The sequence below is a fragment of the Protobothrops mucrosquamatus genome, unplaced genomic scaffold (assembly GCF_001527695.2).
Source record: "Protobothrops mucrosquamatus isolate PMUCROS unplaced genomic scaffold, P.Mucros_1.0 scaffold_252, whole genome shotgun sequence".
NCBI lineage: Eukaryota > Metazoa > Chordata > Lepidosauria > Squamata > Viperidae > Protobothrops > Protobothrops mucrosquamatus.
The window spans coordinates 387,521-400,505 of record NW_015386328.1 but is presented as its reverse complement, the minus strand read 5'-3'; the positions used below and the strand labels follow the sequence as shown (position 1 = coordinate 400,505).

Below are 12,985 nucleotides of genomic sequence, written 5' to 3'. Positions count from 1 at the left end.
TAGCAAAACAAATATAGGGAGAAAGTACTTCAGTCCATTTTGTTATATGAAATTGAAAAAAACGAATGCAGTGGAAATGGTGTGTGTGTGTGTGTGTGTGTGTGTGTGTGTGTGTGTGTGTAGTAAACAAGAAAAGAGATATAGTCAAGTTTCCCAAAGTGGTCTGGACATCTAGAGAAAAAGAATTAGGACTTAATAGCAAAACAAATATAGGTAGTCCTCGACTTATAACCGCAATTTAGGACAGAATTTCCTTCGTAGGTTGGTGTGGTTATAAAGCAAGTCATCATATAACTGAATCCTATCATTTTTTCCCAAGGTCATTATAACTTTAAACCATTATTAAACAAATGTCATAAGTTGAAGAATACTTCTGTGAGGAGGAAGTGTGAATGAAGCAAGAGTAAGAGGTAGATTGAGAAAATCATGATTGGCCTGAATGGAGTTTATAAATTCCCTTCAGAGAAATGAGTTTTGAAAAACAGGAGTCAATACATATAAAGCATTATAACAAGGATAATTCCAACATAGTAAAAGGAAGAAATATAGTATGTAGCATAAACTTAAACCGTAGCAATACTTCTTTTTCTTTTCCTTAACTAATGTCTTAATTTCATTGTCTTCCTACTTGATAATCTTTCTGTGCTACTCACAAGACAAATTTTTAGGAAGCGCTAACCAGCCTGGCTAGTGAAAAGTTATTAAATCCACAAATGCTTAAAACAAATGTTTAGTTGAACTACTAAAGCATATTAATATGGGTATATCTTGAATAGAAAAATCAACCCAAGAGAAAAGTTGAAATCACTGTTCGTCCTGGTTGAAATGGTATCTCCCCAGGGAAAAGCTTTTGGATTAGAAAAAAGAAAGAAACTAACGGAAGATGTCATGTCTAGCTTTAACCAGCAACATGAGCCAAACTCTTTAGCTATCATGAGATGCGGGGGGGCGGGATTGTTTGTGCTATTATCAAATGCCAGTGGATATGTTTAGATTTAATTCTTCTCACTTTATTCTATAAATAATGAATCATAACTGAAAGTCAGATTTTTCTGTCAGCACTGCAGAACATGATAACCACACACCATGTATGCACCAGAAAGTAATTTCAAAACAAATGCTAATTCAGAATGCAAATAGCAAACTTTCTAGTGGAGAGCAGCCACAAATTCCTAGGTAACACTTTAACAAGATCCCGAAATGGCGAACTGTTCAGATATCTGCTGTAATATAAAGGTTAGCTTGAAGTAGATATGCAAGTTTGGTTTCAACCGTTCGTTAACAATAAGCAGCCTGCACAGTATCTGCAACAATTTTTCCATGCTAATTTTTAGCTATGGATGGAATGTACTATATTGGCTCGTGCTGTCTTATGCCTCTTCGCTTGAAACATGTGGCCTTTTAACAGTTAGCAAGCTATATCTGAGCACCACTGCGAGGGAAAAGAAATATTTGTTTAGCTCCCAGGCCTTAAATTATATTAAAAACATGAAGCCAATGAATATAATGCTGCACAACTGAGACCATGAATTTTCACCCACTCTTCTATTAGTATTAAAAGGAGACATTTAGATTCCTTGGTTGAGCTTTTTATCAAAGAGGTCTCTAGCTGTGATGGTTCTCTCTCTTTTCCAAGAATTATCACATTTATTAAAAACAAATTTTCCATTAAACCTTGGCCAACCAGATGCTTTCTGCTATCTACCAATCCCAGATCTTTTTTTCCAGAATGCCTAAGGAGTGCAGCAGGTTATATGCAGCAGGTCAGAAAATTGTTTCTGACTTATCTCTACTGCTAAATGAAGGCATTTGCTCAATTTTATTATATTCCATTTCTTTTTGATATATCTAAAATTATGGAGAAAACCTTTGTGTCTTAACAATATTAAGACTTAGTAGTAATACCTGAGTTGTTTAAAGCTCCTTCATCCATTAATACAATTCAAAGATTTTTCTCTTGATGTAAGCAATATCTTAGAGAGTAGCCACTATTACAATAAAAATATTTGCCTGTGGCTATAGAAACTGGCTTTTAAATTGGAAATAATGGAATCCTCTCTTATCTGTAGATAAGATAAAAAGTCCTTAATAAGATAGATTTAGAAAGCTTCCGTAGAGATGAACTTGTACAATCAGCTGCCACTGAAAATGCCTACTGCTTATACTGTATTCCAAAGTGAGATTCTCTCAAAAGGGTCAAACATGACTAGACAAAAGGGTCTAGCAAGGTCTACAAGGTTAAGGGAGAAATTTATATAATAGACATGACCAGTTTGAAATNTTTTTTTAATACAATAGAGCAGGGGTGTCAAACTGCCGGCCCATGGGCCGGACGCGTCACATGGAAGCCGCGCCCACCTCATTGCCAGCAATAGCAAAATAGTCCTGATACGTCGTGCAACGTCACGTGATGTCGCGAGTTTGACATGTCTGCAATAGAGTATAAAAAGCCAAGGTTACAGTTGATTGGTTTTTTTTTTCACTTTCTATGCTTACCTACCACTAAGCCCTTTTTATGAATAGAAGAATTAAATTGGCTACTTAAAGACTTTACACCAAAGCTCAGGATAGGAAAACAAACAGAGACAGCATGTCTGAACATGAAAGAGAGGCACATAGAGAGGTACATTGTTTTGGACTGCTTCCATTTTACAGAGGGTGGGAAAGCCAGACCAATTAAAGCAGGTTTTTCTACATAACCAAGTCATTAGCATGCTTTTAAAATGATGACATGTTTTTAAAGCTATGCTTTTCATGTCCAGGCCAACCATCTAGTTAATAATGGTTAGAAAACTACGAAGGAAAAAAATAGCAATATTGTGAACTAATACAGAACTCTTATATTGAGATAGTCAGGATTTTAATTTTCACAGAACATCTCAAGAACTGGTAGATAAGCTAATCACTGACAACAACAACAACAACAACAATAATAATAAAAAGTAGTTGGAAGGGACCTTGGAGGTCATCTAGTCCAACCCGCTGCTCAGGCAGGAAACCCTATACCATTTCGGACAAATGGCTGTCCAGTCTCTTCTTAAAAACTTCCAGTGTTGGAGCATTCACCGCTTCTGGAGGCAGGTTGTTCCACTGATTAATTGTTCTGTCAGGAAGTTTCTCCTTAGTTCTAGGTTGCTTCTCTCCTTGATTGGTTTCCATCTGTTGCTTCTTATCCTGCCTTCAGGTGCTTTGGCAAATAGCTTCACTCCCTCTTCTTTGTGGCAGCCCTGAGATACTGGAACATCGCTATCATGTCCCCCCTCGTCCTTCTCTTCATTAAACTAGACATACCCAATTCCAGCAACCGTTCCTTATATGTTTTAGCCTCCAGTCTAATCATCTTTGTTGCTCTTCTCTGTACTCTTTCTAGAGTCTCAACATCTTTTTTACATCTTGGTGACCAAAACTGGATTCCAAGTGTGGCCTTACCAAGGCATTGTAAAGTGGTATTAATACTTCACGTGATCTTGATTCTATCCCTCTGTTAATGCAGCCTAGCACTGTGTTGGCTTTTTGGCAGCTGCAGCACACTGCTGGCTCATATTTAAGTGATTGTCCACTAGGACTCCGAGGTCCCTCTCACACTTACTACTATTGAGCAAGGTACCCCCTATATTATACCTGTACCTTTGGTTTTTCTTACCTAAATGTAGAACCTTACTTTTTTCACCATTGAATTTCATTTTGTTAAGATAGCGCCCAGTGTTCAAGTCTGTCCAGATCCTCCTGTATCTTAAGCCTGTCTTCTGGAGTGTTGGCTATTCCTGCCAGCTTGGTGTCGTCTGCAAATTTGATGAGTTCCCCATCTATCCCCTCGTCCAAATCGTTGATGAAGATGTTGAAGAGCATTGGGCCCAGAACAGAGCCCTGGGACACCACTATATACATCCCTCCATGTAGATGCGGTTCCGTTGAGGACCACATGCTGAGTACGGCTGGTCAGCCAGCTATGAATCCATCTGGTGGTGATGCTGTCTAACCCACATTTTTCTATCTTATCGAATAGTAGGTTGTGATCTACTTTATCAAATGCCTTACTGAAGTCCAAGTAAACTATATCCACAGCATTCCTCTGATCCACTAATTTTGTCACTTGGTCAAAGAATGCAATAAGATTTGTCTGGCATGATCTGTTTTTGACAAACCCATGTTGGCTTTTAGTAATGACTGTTTGCCTCTAGGTGTTCGCTGATTCGTTGTTTGATTATCTTTTCCAGAATCTTCCCAGGTATTGAGGTCAGGCTGATAGGTCTGTAATTTCCTGGGTCCATTTTGTTTCCTTTTTTGAAGATGGGGAACTACATCAGCTCTTTTCAAGTCCTCTGGTAGTTCCCCAGTGCTCCAGGATCTTTGAAAAATATAGTTCAGTGGTTCTGAGATCACATCTGCCAGTTCGTTGACAACCTTGGGGTGTAATCCATCTGGTCCTGTTGATTTGACCTCGTCTAGGCTGGACAGGTGCTCACTTACCATTTTCTTGCCTATCTTATTCTGTTTTTTATGGCACTATTTTTAATAGGTTGGTCTGTTTTTTCCCTTTGTGTAAAGACAGATGCAAAAAACGAGTTAAATAGTTCTGCTTGTCACCTTCTTGCCACTTTCACCCACTAATGGACCAATCATTTCCTTCACTTTTTCTTGTTTTTTACATGTTGAAAAAAGCTTTTTTTGTTATTTTTGACTTTGGTCGCAAGCCTTAGTTCATTATGAGCCTTAGCTTTCCTCACTTCATCTTTGCAGGCTCGGGCTATTTGCTGATATTCTGACTTAGTTATGTGCCCCTCTTTCCACTTTCTATACTTGTCCTTTTTATCTTTCAATTTATCAGAGAGTTCTTTATGCAGCCATGCTGGTTTCTTTTGAGAGCTGTTATTTTTCCTCTTTGTTGGTACTGTGCTAGACTGGGCTTTTATTATCTCACTTTTCAAAATTTTCCAAGCTTCTTGAGTTGTTTTCCCCTTGAGGATTCTCATCCATGGAATCCTTCCCAAGCCCTCTCTAAGTTTATTGAAATTAGCTCTCTTGAAGTCCAAGACTCTAGTTTGTGTTCTATTGCTTGTGCTTCCATAATGTTGAATTCCAATATTGCATGATCATTACCTCCCAAGGTTCCTGTGGCTTCAACACCTTCTATCATTTCATCTCTGCTAGTGAGAATTAGATCCAAAATGGCTAATCCCCTAGTTCCCTTCTCTACTTTTGGGGAGACAAAGTTGTCTGCTAGGTTTGTCAGGAATCTGTTTGATATTCTGCTTGGTGCAGAGTTTGTCTCCCAGTTGATGTCAGGGTAGTTAAAGTCCCCCATTACTATTATGATGTGCTTCCTACATACCTTAGTTAGCTGACTAGCAAAAAGTTCCATTTCCTCTGTTTGGTTGGGTGGCCTATAGAATACACCAGTGATGGCGAACCTTTTAGAGACTGAGTGCCCAAACTGCAACCCAAAACCCACTTATGCATCGTCAAGTGCCGGGTGGGTGTGGCCCATTGGCTGGGTGTGGCCAATTGGGTGGGCATGGCCAATTGAGTGAGTGTGGCTGCGGTGGTAACGGCAGACTGGGTGGGACTAAAAAGTTCAATCAATCAATTCCAACTTTGGAAGATCTTTTTTTTTCCATGAGAAGTTGAAATTGACTGATTGAAACTTTTTTTTTTTTTGCACATGGCAGCGGAGGCCTAAAGCAAAAAGGTTTTATGAAACCCAGCTGAAGGCCTAGGACTGCGGCGACGGTGCGCGTGCCCACAGAGAGAGCACTCAGTGCCGCCTCTGGCACCTGTGCCATAGGTTTGCCACCACTGGTATACACCAATGGCAATGTCATTTCCACCCCTTTTTATATTGAGCCAAATGCATTCAAGACAGTTTTCATCATTGTTGTGCTCTATTTCTATAGAGATGTAGTTATTTCTTATATAGAGAACAATTCTACCTCCACCTTATTTGATCTGTTTCTTTTAAATAATTTAAATCCCTCTAGCTGTGTGTTCCATTTGTGGGTTTCATCCCACCATGTTTCCGTAATGGCAACAATATCATATCTGCCGTCATTAATTTGAATTTCTAGTTCACCCTGTTTGCTGTTCATACTCTGTGCATTGGTGTGTACATATTTGAGTCCTTTATGACTGACCCTGTGTTTACTTTCTACATAACCTGTGTAGTGCCTGAGTTCCCCTATTGTCTTACCACCTATTTGGTTAGTGCACTTTGTGTGGAACTCGCTATTAAAAGCTTGATTTTGCTTGACAGCAAGGTTGATGTTCTTGTCCACACACACATCTATGTTACATGCACTGATAGCCCTATAGTTTTTAGACAGGGATGTTCTGTATCAATTAACTCACTGTCCCCGCTGTTTAGTTTAAATATTCCTCCAGAAAATCTGTGAATTTATAGCCGAGTAACTCAGTCCCTTTCTTTGATGGATGCAAACCATCTCTTTTGTACATATTTTTTCATTGGACCAGTTACTGACATCGTGACTGATATATCTAAAGCCTTCCCCTTTACACCACTCCTTTAGCCACCTATTGAATTGTGCTATATGCTGGCCTTTTCCATTTTGCTTCTTATACACTGGTAAAACCTCTGAAAAAGTAAGCCTACAGCCTATTCTGCTAAGTTCCTGCCCCAAGCTCTGGAAATCATTCTGCACAGAGAGTACATCTTTTTGGGACAGATCGTTAGTGCCAAGATGTACAATAGCCTCCACATCACAGTCCTTGCTGGCATTCTTGATTATTTTAGAAATACGGTTCTTGTCCCTACTGGCAGTAGCACCTGGGAGACACCTGACCTCTTTTGAAACCTCTGTGTCCTTTCCTAAATTTACATCCCTTATAATTGAATAACCAACCAGAAGGTGGCTTCTCTTTTTGGATGCCTTTCTCTTCTTGCATGACTGATGTGTAATACCTGATTCGCACTTCTCCCTGTCGAAAACAAGTTCTTCATTTCGGTTCACGATCCCCTGCTTATTTGAGTTATCATCACAAATACCTTTACCTGTCTCCTTAATGTTCCTATTAAGGTCAAAGACGCAACAGCCCAAAGTACTAAAAAATTACTTTGTGAACTTTTAATTTGGGCATATCTTAGATGATAGTCTTCCCACTAGATTGTCCTGGCTCAGATTTCAAGCACCCACACAAAATTATGAAGTACCATCTTGATATGCTGAGATAGTCTGTTGTTCATATCTGCAGGGAAGCCAGCTTCAAACCATTTTCTCAGAGATCATCAGCTGGACTAACCATTACTTCCCAGCTAGATCTTAACACCTGTTGATCAATGTTTGTTGATATTATCAAATAAGAAAAAAACCCACAGTAAAATTAAATATACAATATAATCAGGACAGTTGATACTATGTTACTTTCAGAGAAATTCAGAATTACAGATAACCAAGTTCTATTGATCATGAAAATTGAGAGTTGCTGGTTTATCAAAAAAAAAATCATTTAAGTAACTTAATATCAAGGTCTAGCTTAGTCTCCAGACCTAAATAAAGAAGATTTATTTCCCACTATCAACCTTTCAATAACATTTATTTTGTATTACTTGCTCCCACAATAAACATTAAATCTCCTGAACAATACACCTTCCTAGCAACGAAATTAGTCCATACATTTAACATGGGTTTTTATTTAACTTTTAAAAAATAGAGCCTTAGATTTTCCCAGCAGGGTACAAGTGGAGAGGTTTTAATTTAATTTTTTTCTCAGGTAGCATAGTTACAGAAGAACATCAGCAACCTGACTCTAGAAAGGGACAGTTCTATTGCTCCTAACGTAATCAATTGTAACAACGCAACTGTGATTCCTGGGACAGAGTTAAAACTTCCAACCTCAATTTATTCTAAGAGTAAAAGCAAGATAAATCAAACTATGAATAACTGACATAAACGCCAGGGGTTTGGTCAACAGTGTTTGCATGCTTTCTTTTCTATTCTCTGACCTAATCTGGAATCATATCCCGACTGAGACAACACAGTAAACTCAACCATAACAGGATATGACAGCTTATGACTTGTTCTAACAATGATTAAAAATATAATGGCTTAAGTACAATGTGATATTATAGAATTTATATCCAAACACTTCAGACTACACACAATTGCAACTAGATCATTAACTTAGGATGCGGTTTTTAGGGAACATACTGACATTCAATTAACTTTTAGTGAAAATATTTTTCAAACTTCTATTAATTGAAACCCTAAGTTGTCATACATTCTGCACAAGAACAATAATAGACAAAAATGTTTCTTACCAGAGTTTGATGGTAAAATGTGTCTTTGAGGAGATGAAAGTTTGGTCACATGAGTATTTTTATTTTCACTTCCTCTCCTAGAATGGAATGAGATTTTAGATGGCGGTGCATTCCTTACAGGAACAGGGCTGCCTTTAGGAAAACCTTGTCCTTGTGCTGTGTTTGTTTTAGACAAAGAAACCTGTATGATTTAATACCATATGGAAAAAACAAAGAGATAGGGAGAATAAATGTAGAAACATGTATATTCTTACTTTTATTTTAATGCAGAGCACAAAGTAACCACTGCTAATGAAGAATCATTCAATTGATTATATGTGCTAGTAAGGTCTGTCTCAAATTTTCCATACTATAGATACATACTTTTTGTTAATGATAGTTATCTATGCATTCTTGATTAAGCAGAGACGGCAACTACAGTCTTAAGAGTGTAGCACTATTTCTGGCATTTAATTGTGTGTGTTTGGAGTATGAAAAGATAAGTGTCTGTTGCAAAATCATTTAATGTTGTAGTTAACTCTTTGTGGTAAGCACCAAGACTTTTCCCTGATGTGCCAAAAATGTCCCTGAATATTGTTGGAGTGAAAGAACAGTTTCTCCTATGAGACCCCAAAAGCATTCAGAGTAGAAGCAATCAGTGTGTGCTGGGGTAACCCTTGCTGGGAATCTATATTGTGAATGTGCATATATACATTTTAAATGTTATTAAATACCAATATTAAGTTTGTAATACTAGCACTCAATTTTATACCAATATTTAAGACAGACTCATCCACCTACTTTTTAACTAGCATCAGCATGTTTGCTGGAAGCTTGCTAAAAATTCTCATTGCAAAACATAGATGGCTGCATATTAACCAAATTGTTAGTTTGGTTTGATAATGCCAGATTATTTACTCATCATTTTTGTTGTTTCAGGGCAAAGGGATTTGCAAAATATGAAATGGTGTTAATTAATGCTGAACTAAAAGCTAAGAAGTGCTATTTTGCAGTATTATGTTGTATTAATTGCATTCTTAAAGCAACCTAAAATAAGCCATAGATAGATTACAATAAGATTAGATGATTAGATTAGATTCAAATTATAAACAAACTAGCTCTTTTGTATTAGACTTGTAGTGGATGGACATATCAAATCTTTAATCAGATGTAATTTTGCAGCATAAGGCTCAATAAAAATAAATAAAAGAAAGGCTATGCTTCAAGGAAAACATGCCAACTAATCTGTGAGTTTTGTGTTAGCATTTCTCTTCAGTGTTTAAAGTACAAACAGGCAGCAGCTAACCATATGTAGTTTGTAACTATTAAGTTACAAATCAACATTGCATGGTAAACATGTGTAAAAAGTGAAAACAATACATATGAGACAACAAATTTTTTAAAAAATATCCAGAAAGATTCATATTTTTTATAAAATAAATTCTATACATTTTTTATATAAGTCTGGAAAGCTTTTATGATCTTTTTGCTGAATGGATAAAAATGAACTAGTGATTTCTGGGTTTGTCAACTATAATGGACTGAATATGGGAAGTTGGGAAATATATATAACACAGTTTTAAAGAGGGAGAAATAATAAAAATTTAGCAACTTCTATACAGAATGGAAGCTGCTTTTTTTAACTCTTTCTCTCTATCTGATTCTAATACTTTTATCTTTTTTACATGTTTGTTCTTGTTTCTCTTTTAACTATGTAAAGCCATTCAATAAAAATATATATTAAAAAAGCTAAATCAGCATGAGCAATATAATAAATACTATTTAGGTGAAAATATGGTTTTCCCCTTTCTGCCTATAAAATCAAGGTGACACCCATCATAACCTCAGAAATAAAGTGGTTTTCAGTTCAGGAACATGCAATCAGTGAAAAACATGGCTTGAAGATCAGATTAAGAATACATACATATGATACATAATACACACATAAACTTACCGAACAAAACTGCACTAGTCCATGGCCATTGTTTGTAACTTCTTGGGTAGATGTCTCACTTGGAATCCCCATACAGTCACTTGAATGCTTGTTTTCTTGAGCTCTCTGGCAGCTACTCACAGCCCAAGGCTGAATCAAAGTTTCTGCATTATCCATCCCATCACTTGGTGGCCCACCATAATTCTGGGAGCTCGTTAGAGCCATAGGGAAGCATTCTGGAGTAAGATGCTTTGATCTCTCAGCCTGATCCACATTCTGCTTTAACACTGGTTTTGGAATCTTCTGAGAAATATTTTCAGAATAAGTTGGAGCATGCACACCTTGGCTAGGAAGCTGTTTATTAAAATGTTGCTTATGAGTCTTATTCATCGGTGTTTCTACTTTGGTACCTTTATCCAAGTCCTTTTTTTTCCTCAATGCTGCAAACAAATATGGTTGCTTTGGCGAGGAAGACAAGGAGGAGGAGGAAGCATTAGATAGTTGAGGAGATCTTGGACTTATTTTTAGAACAACACTGTCCTTAGATTGTGATACAGACCTGGAGACAACTTTTGGCTTAATGTTTTTAAAATTTGGTTTTGGAAAGCTCACAATTTCTGCTTTCCTGGCTTTAGTTATAGTAGCTGTAAGAGGAGATCTCTTTGTTGATTTTACTATAATTTGTTCAGAATTATTTTTAAGTGAAAGGCTCCTGGGGTTATCTTTTACCAAGGGAGTATTCTTTCCAGGTTTAGAACCATCACCAGGTTCATCTGGCATGGAAACTACAGCAAAAGTTGCATTTTTTGACCCCACAGTAGGAGGAGAAGTCAAAGTATGTTCATTGGCTGGTGAGCTATAAACAACAAAAGTTGCTTGGCAGTTGTGCTCAGACAGAGCAACTCTTTCTGGCTTTGGTGTATCATTTTGTATTTGCTCAGATATTTCACTAGGTCCCTTCAGAAAAGCCTCATTTTCTTTAAAAAAATTCTGGACTTTGGTCATATGCACTTCATCTTCACAAAGTTCCTGTTCAGAATGCTCATCAAAGCTTTCAATGGCTAAACAGCAAACACCATTTATGCCATCATCTATACTAGCCCCAGCCGGCCATTTATTTTCATCTTGTTCAGGAGTGCTATGCATATATTTCCTATGTTTGTCTTTGCATATATTGAACTGTTCTGGTTCTGATAATTGCTTACTGTAAGAACCAGCATCCTGCTGTCCTTGCTTTTCAGACTGTTCACTATTCTGCGAAACTAAATCAATATAATTGGTGACCTCATCTCCTGCCATTGAAAGGGGAATAGATTGCACACACTTATCTGGTGCATTTTGATTGATGAAAACTTCTAGATTAGGAGAGTCAGAATGGTATCCACAGGTGAAAGTTTCACCTAATTCCCCAGGAGAGACAGGAATACCTGCCACCTCATAACATTTACTTATTGCATCCCCCAAATTTATCATTGTAATTAAAGATTTATTTGTATTAGCATCTTCCTGTTCTATTTGGGCACTTCCTAATGCATATTGGATTTCAATAGTGCTCTTTTCCTTAGAGGCCAGGGGCACTAAATTCATGAGATCTGTCTGGCAATAAGATGTTGATTTCCCAGTACTACAATTCTGAAAAGGTTCCTTTGCAAGGCTTTCTGTGCCACAACTCTCTGACTCCAGGAAAGTCTGATTCATGGCATCCATGTAAAACTGTTCCTTTGAAGAAGAGTAATGTGTGGCCTTCAGGGCTGAAGTCCCCATACAAATATAATCACTGGCAGCTTTTTGCAAGTCTTGCTCTTCAATGCATGGACCTGAAGCAACAGTTTTGAACCCGGCTGTATCTTTAAATAGTTTACAGCCTTCATGTTCTACTCCTTGGTGAGGATGACTAACAGTGCTTCCATTCAAAGATCCAATGGTGTTACTCACACATCTGTTGCCATTTTCATCTCTGATGATTAAAGGTGTCTGCAAGATTTTTTCCTCTACTTTCTCCACATTCATTTTTTTTATTCTTTCTGTCCTGTCATTCTGGTAATCTGTAAAATTGTCTTAGTTTTATTTTTAAGAAGGTCCTCTTCAGTTTAATTCATTTTTCATAATTGTAGGATTTCCAAATAAATTCAGTTCTGATCTAGAATTGGATAAATTGAAAATTTAGGTCAAATTATAATCTATTCTACAAATTTCAATGTAACTGAGGGATAGGATATATATTATACTAAGCACATATTTCTGAATATACTTGGTGTAGCATATGTGCAAAAAAGGCTTATACAATCCCTAATTAGGTTTAGATGTCAGCATAGAATTTATTGAATATTTTCTTATTTGTATTATTTTCTCATTGGGAATTATACTCATAAAGAAGCTGTTTATCCACAAAATATTCAATTTTCAGTCTATTCTATTTTTTGAAAGAAAATAGTTTGATGGAATTTTTGATGGGAAAAATGGCAAAGGACACAATAATAATAATTAAAGGACATAAGAGTTAACTTACTTTCTCAAAGTACCAACATAGATCAAACTCCTACACTTGGTTAGGGGATAGGACAAACTGGTGCAATAAAATTCATTCTTAAGCACAACGTGTAGTTTGACCTTGAGTCAGTGTTAATGTTTAACACTTTTCTGATCTGACTCACAAAAATAGGTATTTATTTATAGAATTGTATTTGAGGACCACATTTTGAAGAAACCTGTATTTTTATTAACAAATAAAGGAGGAATCCCTAAAATCTTCTGAGTAAAATTAGATACTTTAAATTAAAAATGTGGAATAGTGAAATATA

General features: G+C 36.8%; 1 protein-coding gene across 1 annotated transcript in view; it reads right to left on the bottom strand.

Annotated features, from left to right (window-relative positions):
• Positions 1-12,197, bottom strand: part of MTUS1 (microtubule associated scaffold protein 1) — a 79,970-nt gene extending 67,773 nt beyond the window's left edge. Inside the window, exons 1-2 of the mRNA XM_015830906.1 lie at positions 10,206-12,197; positions 8,273-8,453 (exon numbers count right to left, since the gene is read on the bottom strand). Of these exons, the coding sequence (XP_015686392.1) occupies positions 8,273-8,453; positions 10,206-12,194 (2,170 nt within the window). The 5' untranslated portion in view covers positions 12,195-12,197. The remainder of the gene's footprint in view (positions 1-8,272; positions 8,454-10,205) is intronic.
• Positions 12,198-12,985: the final 788 nt, after the last annotated feature.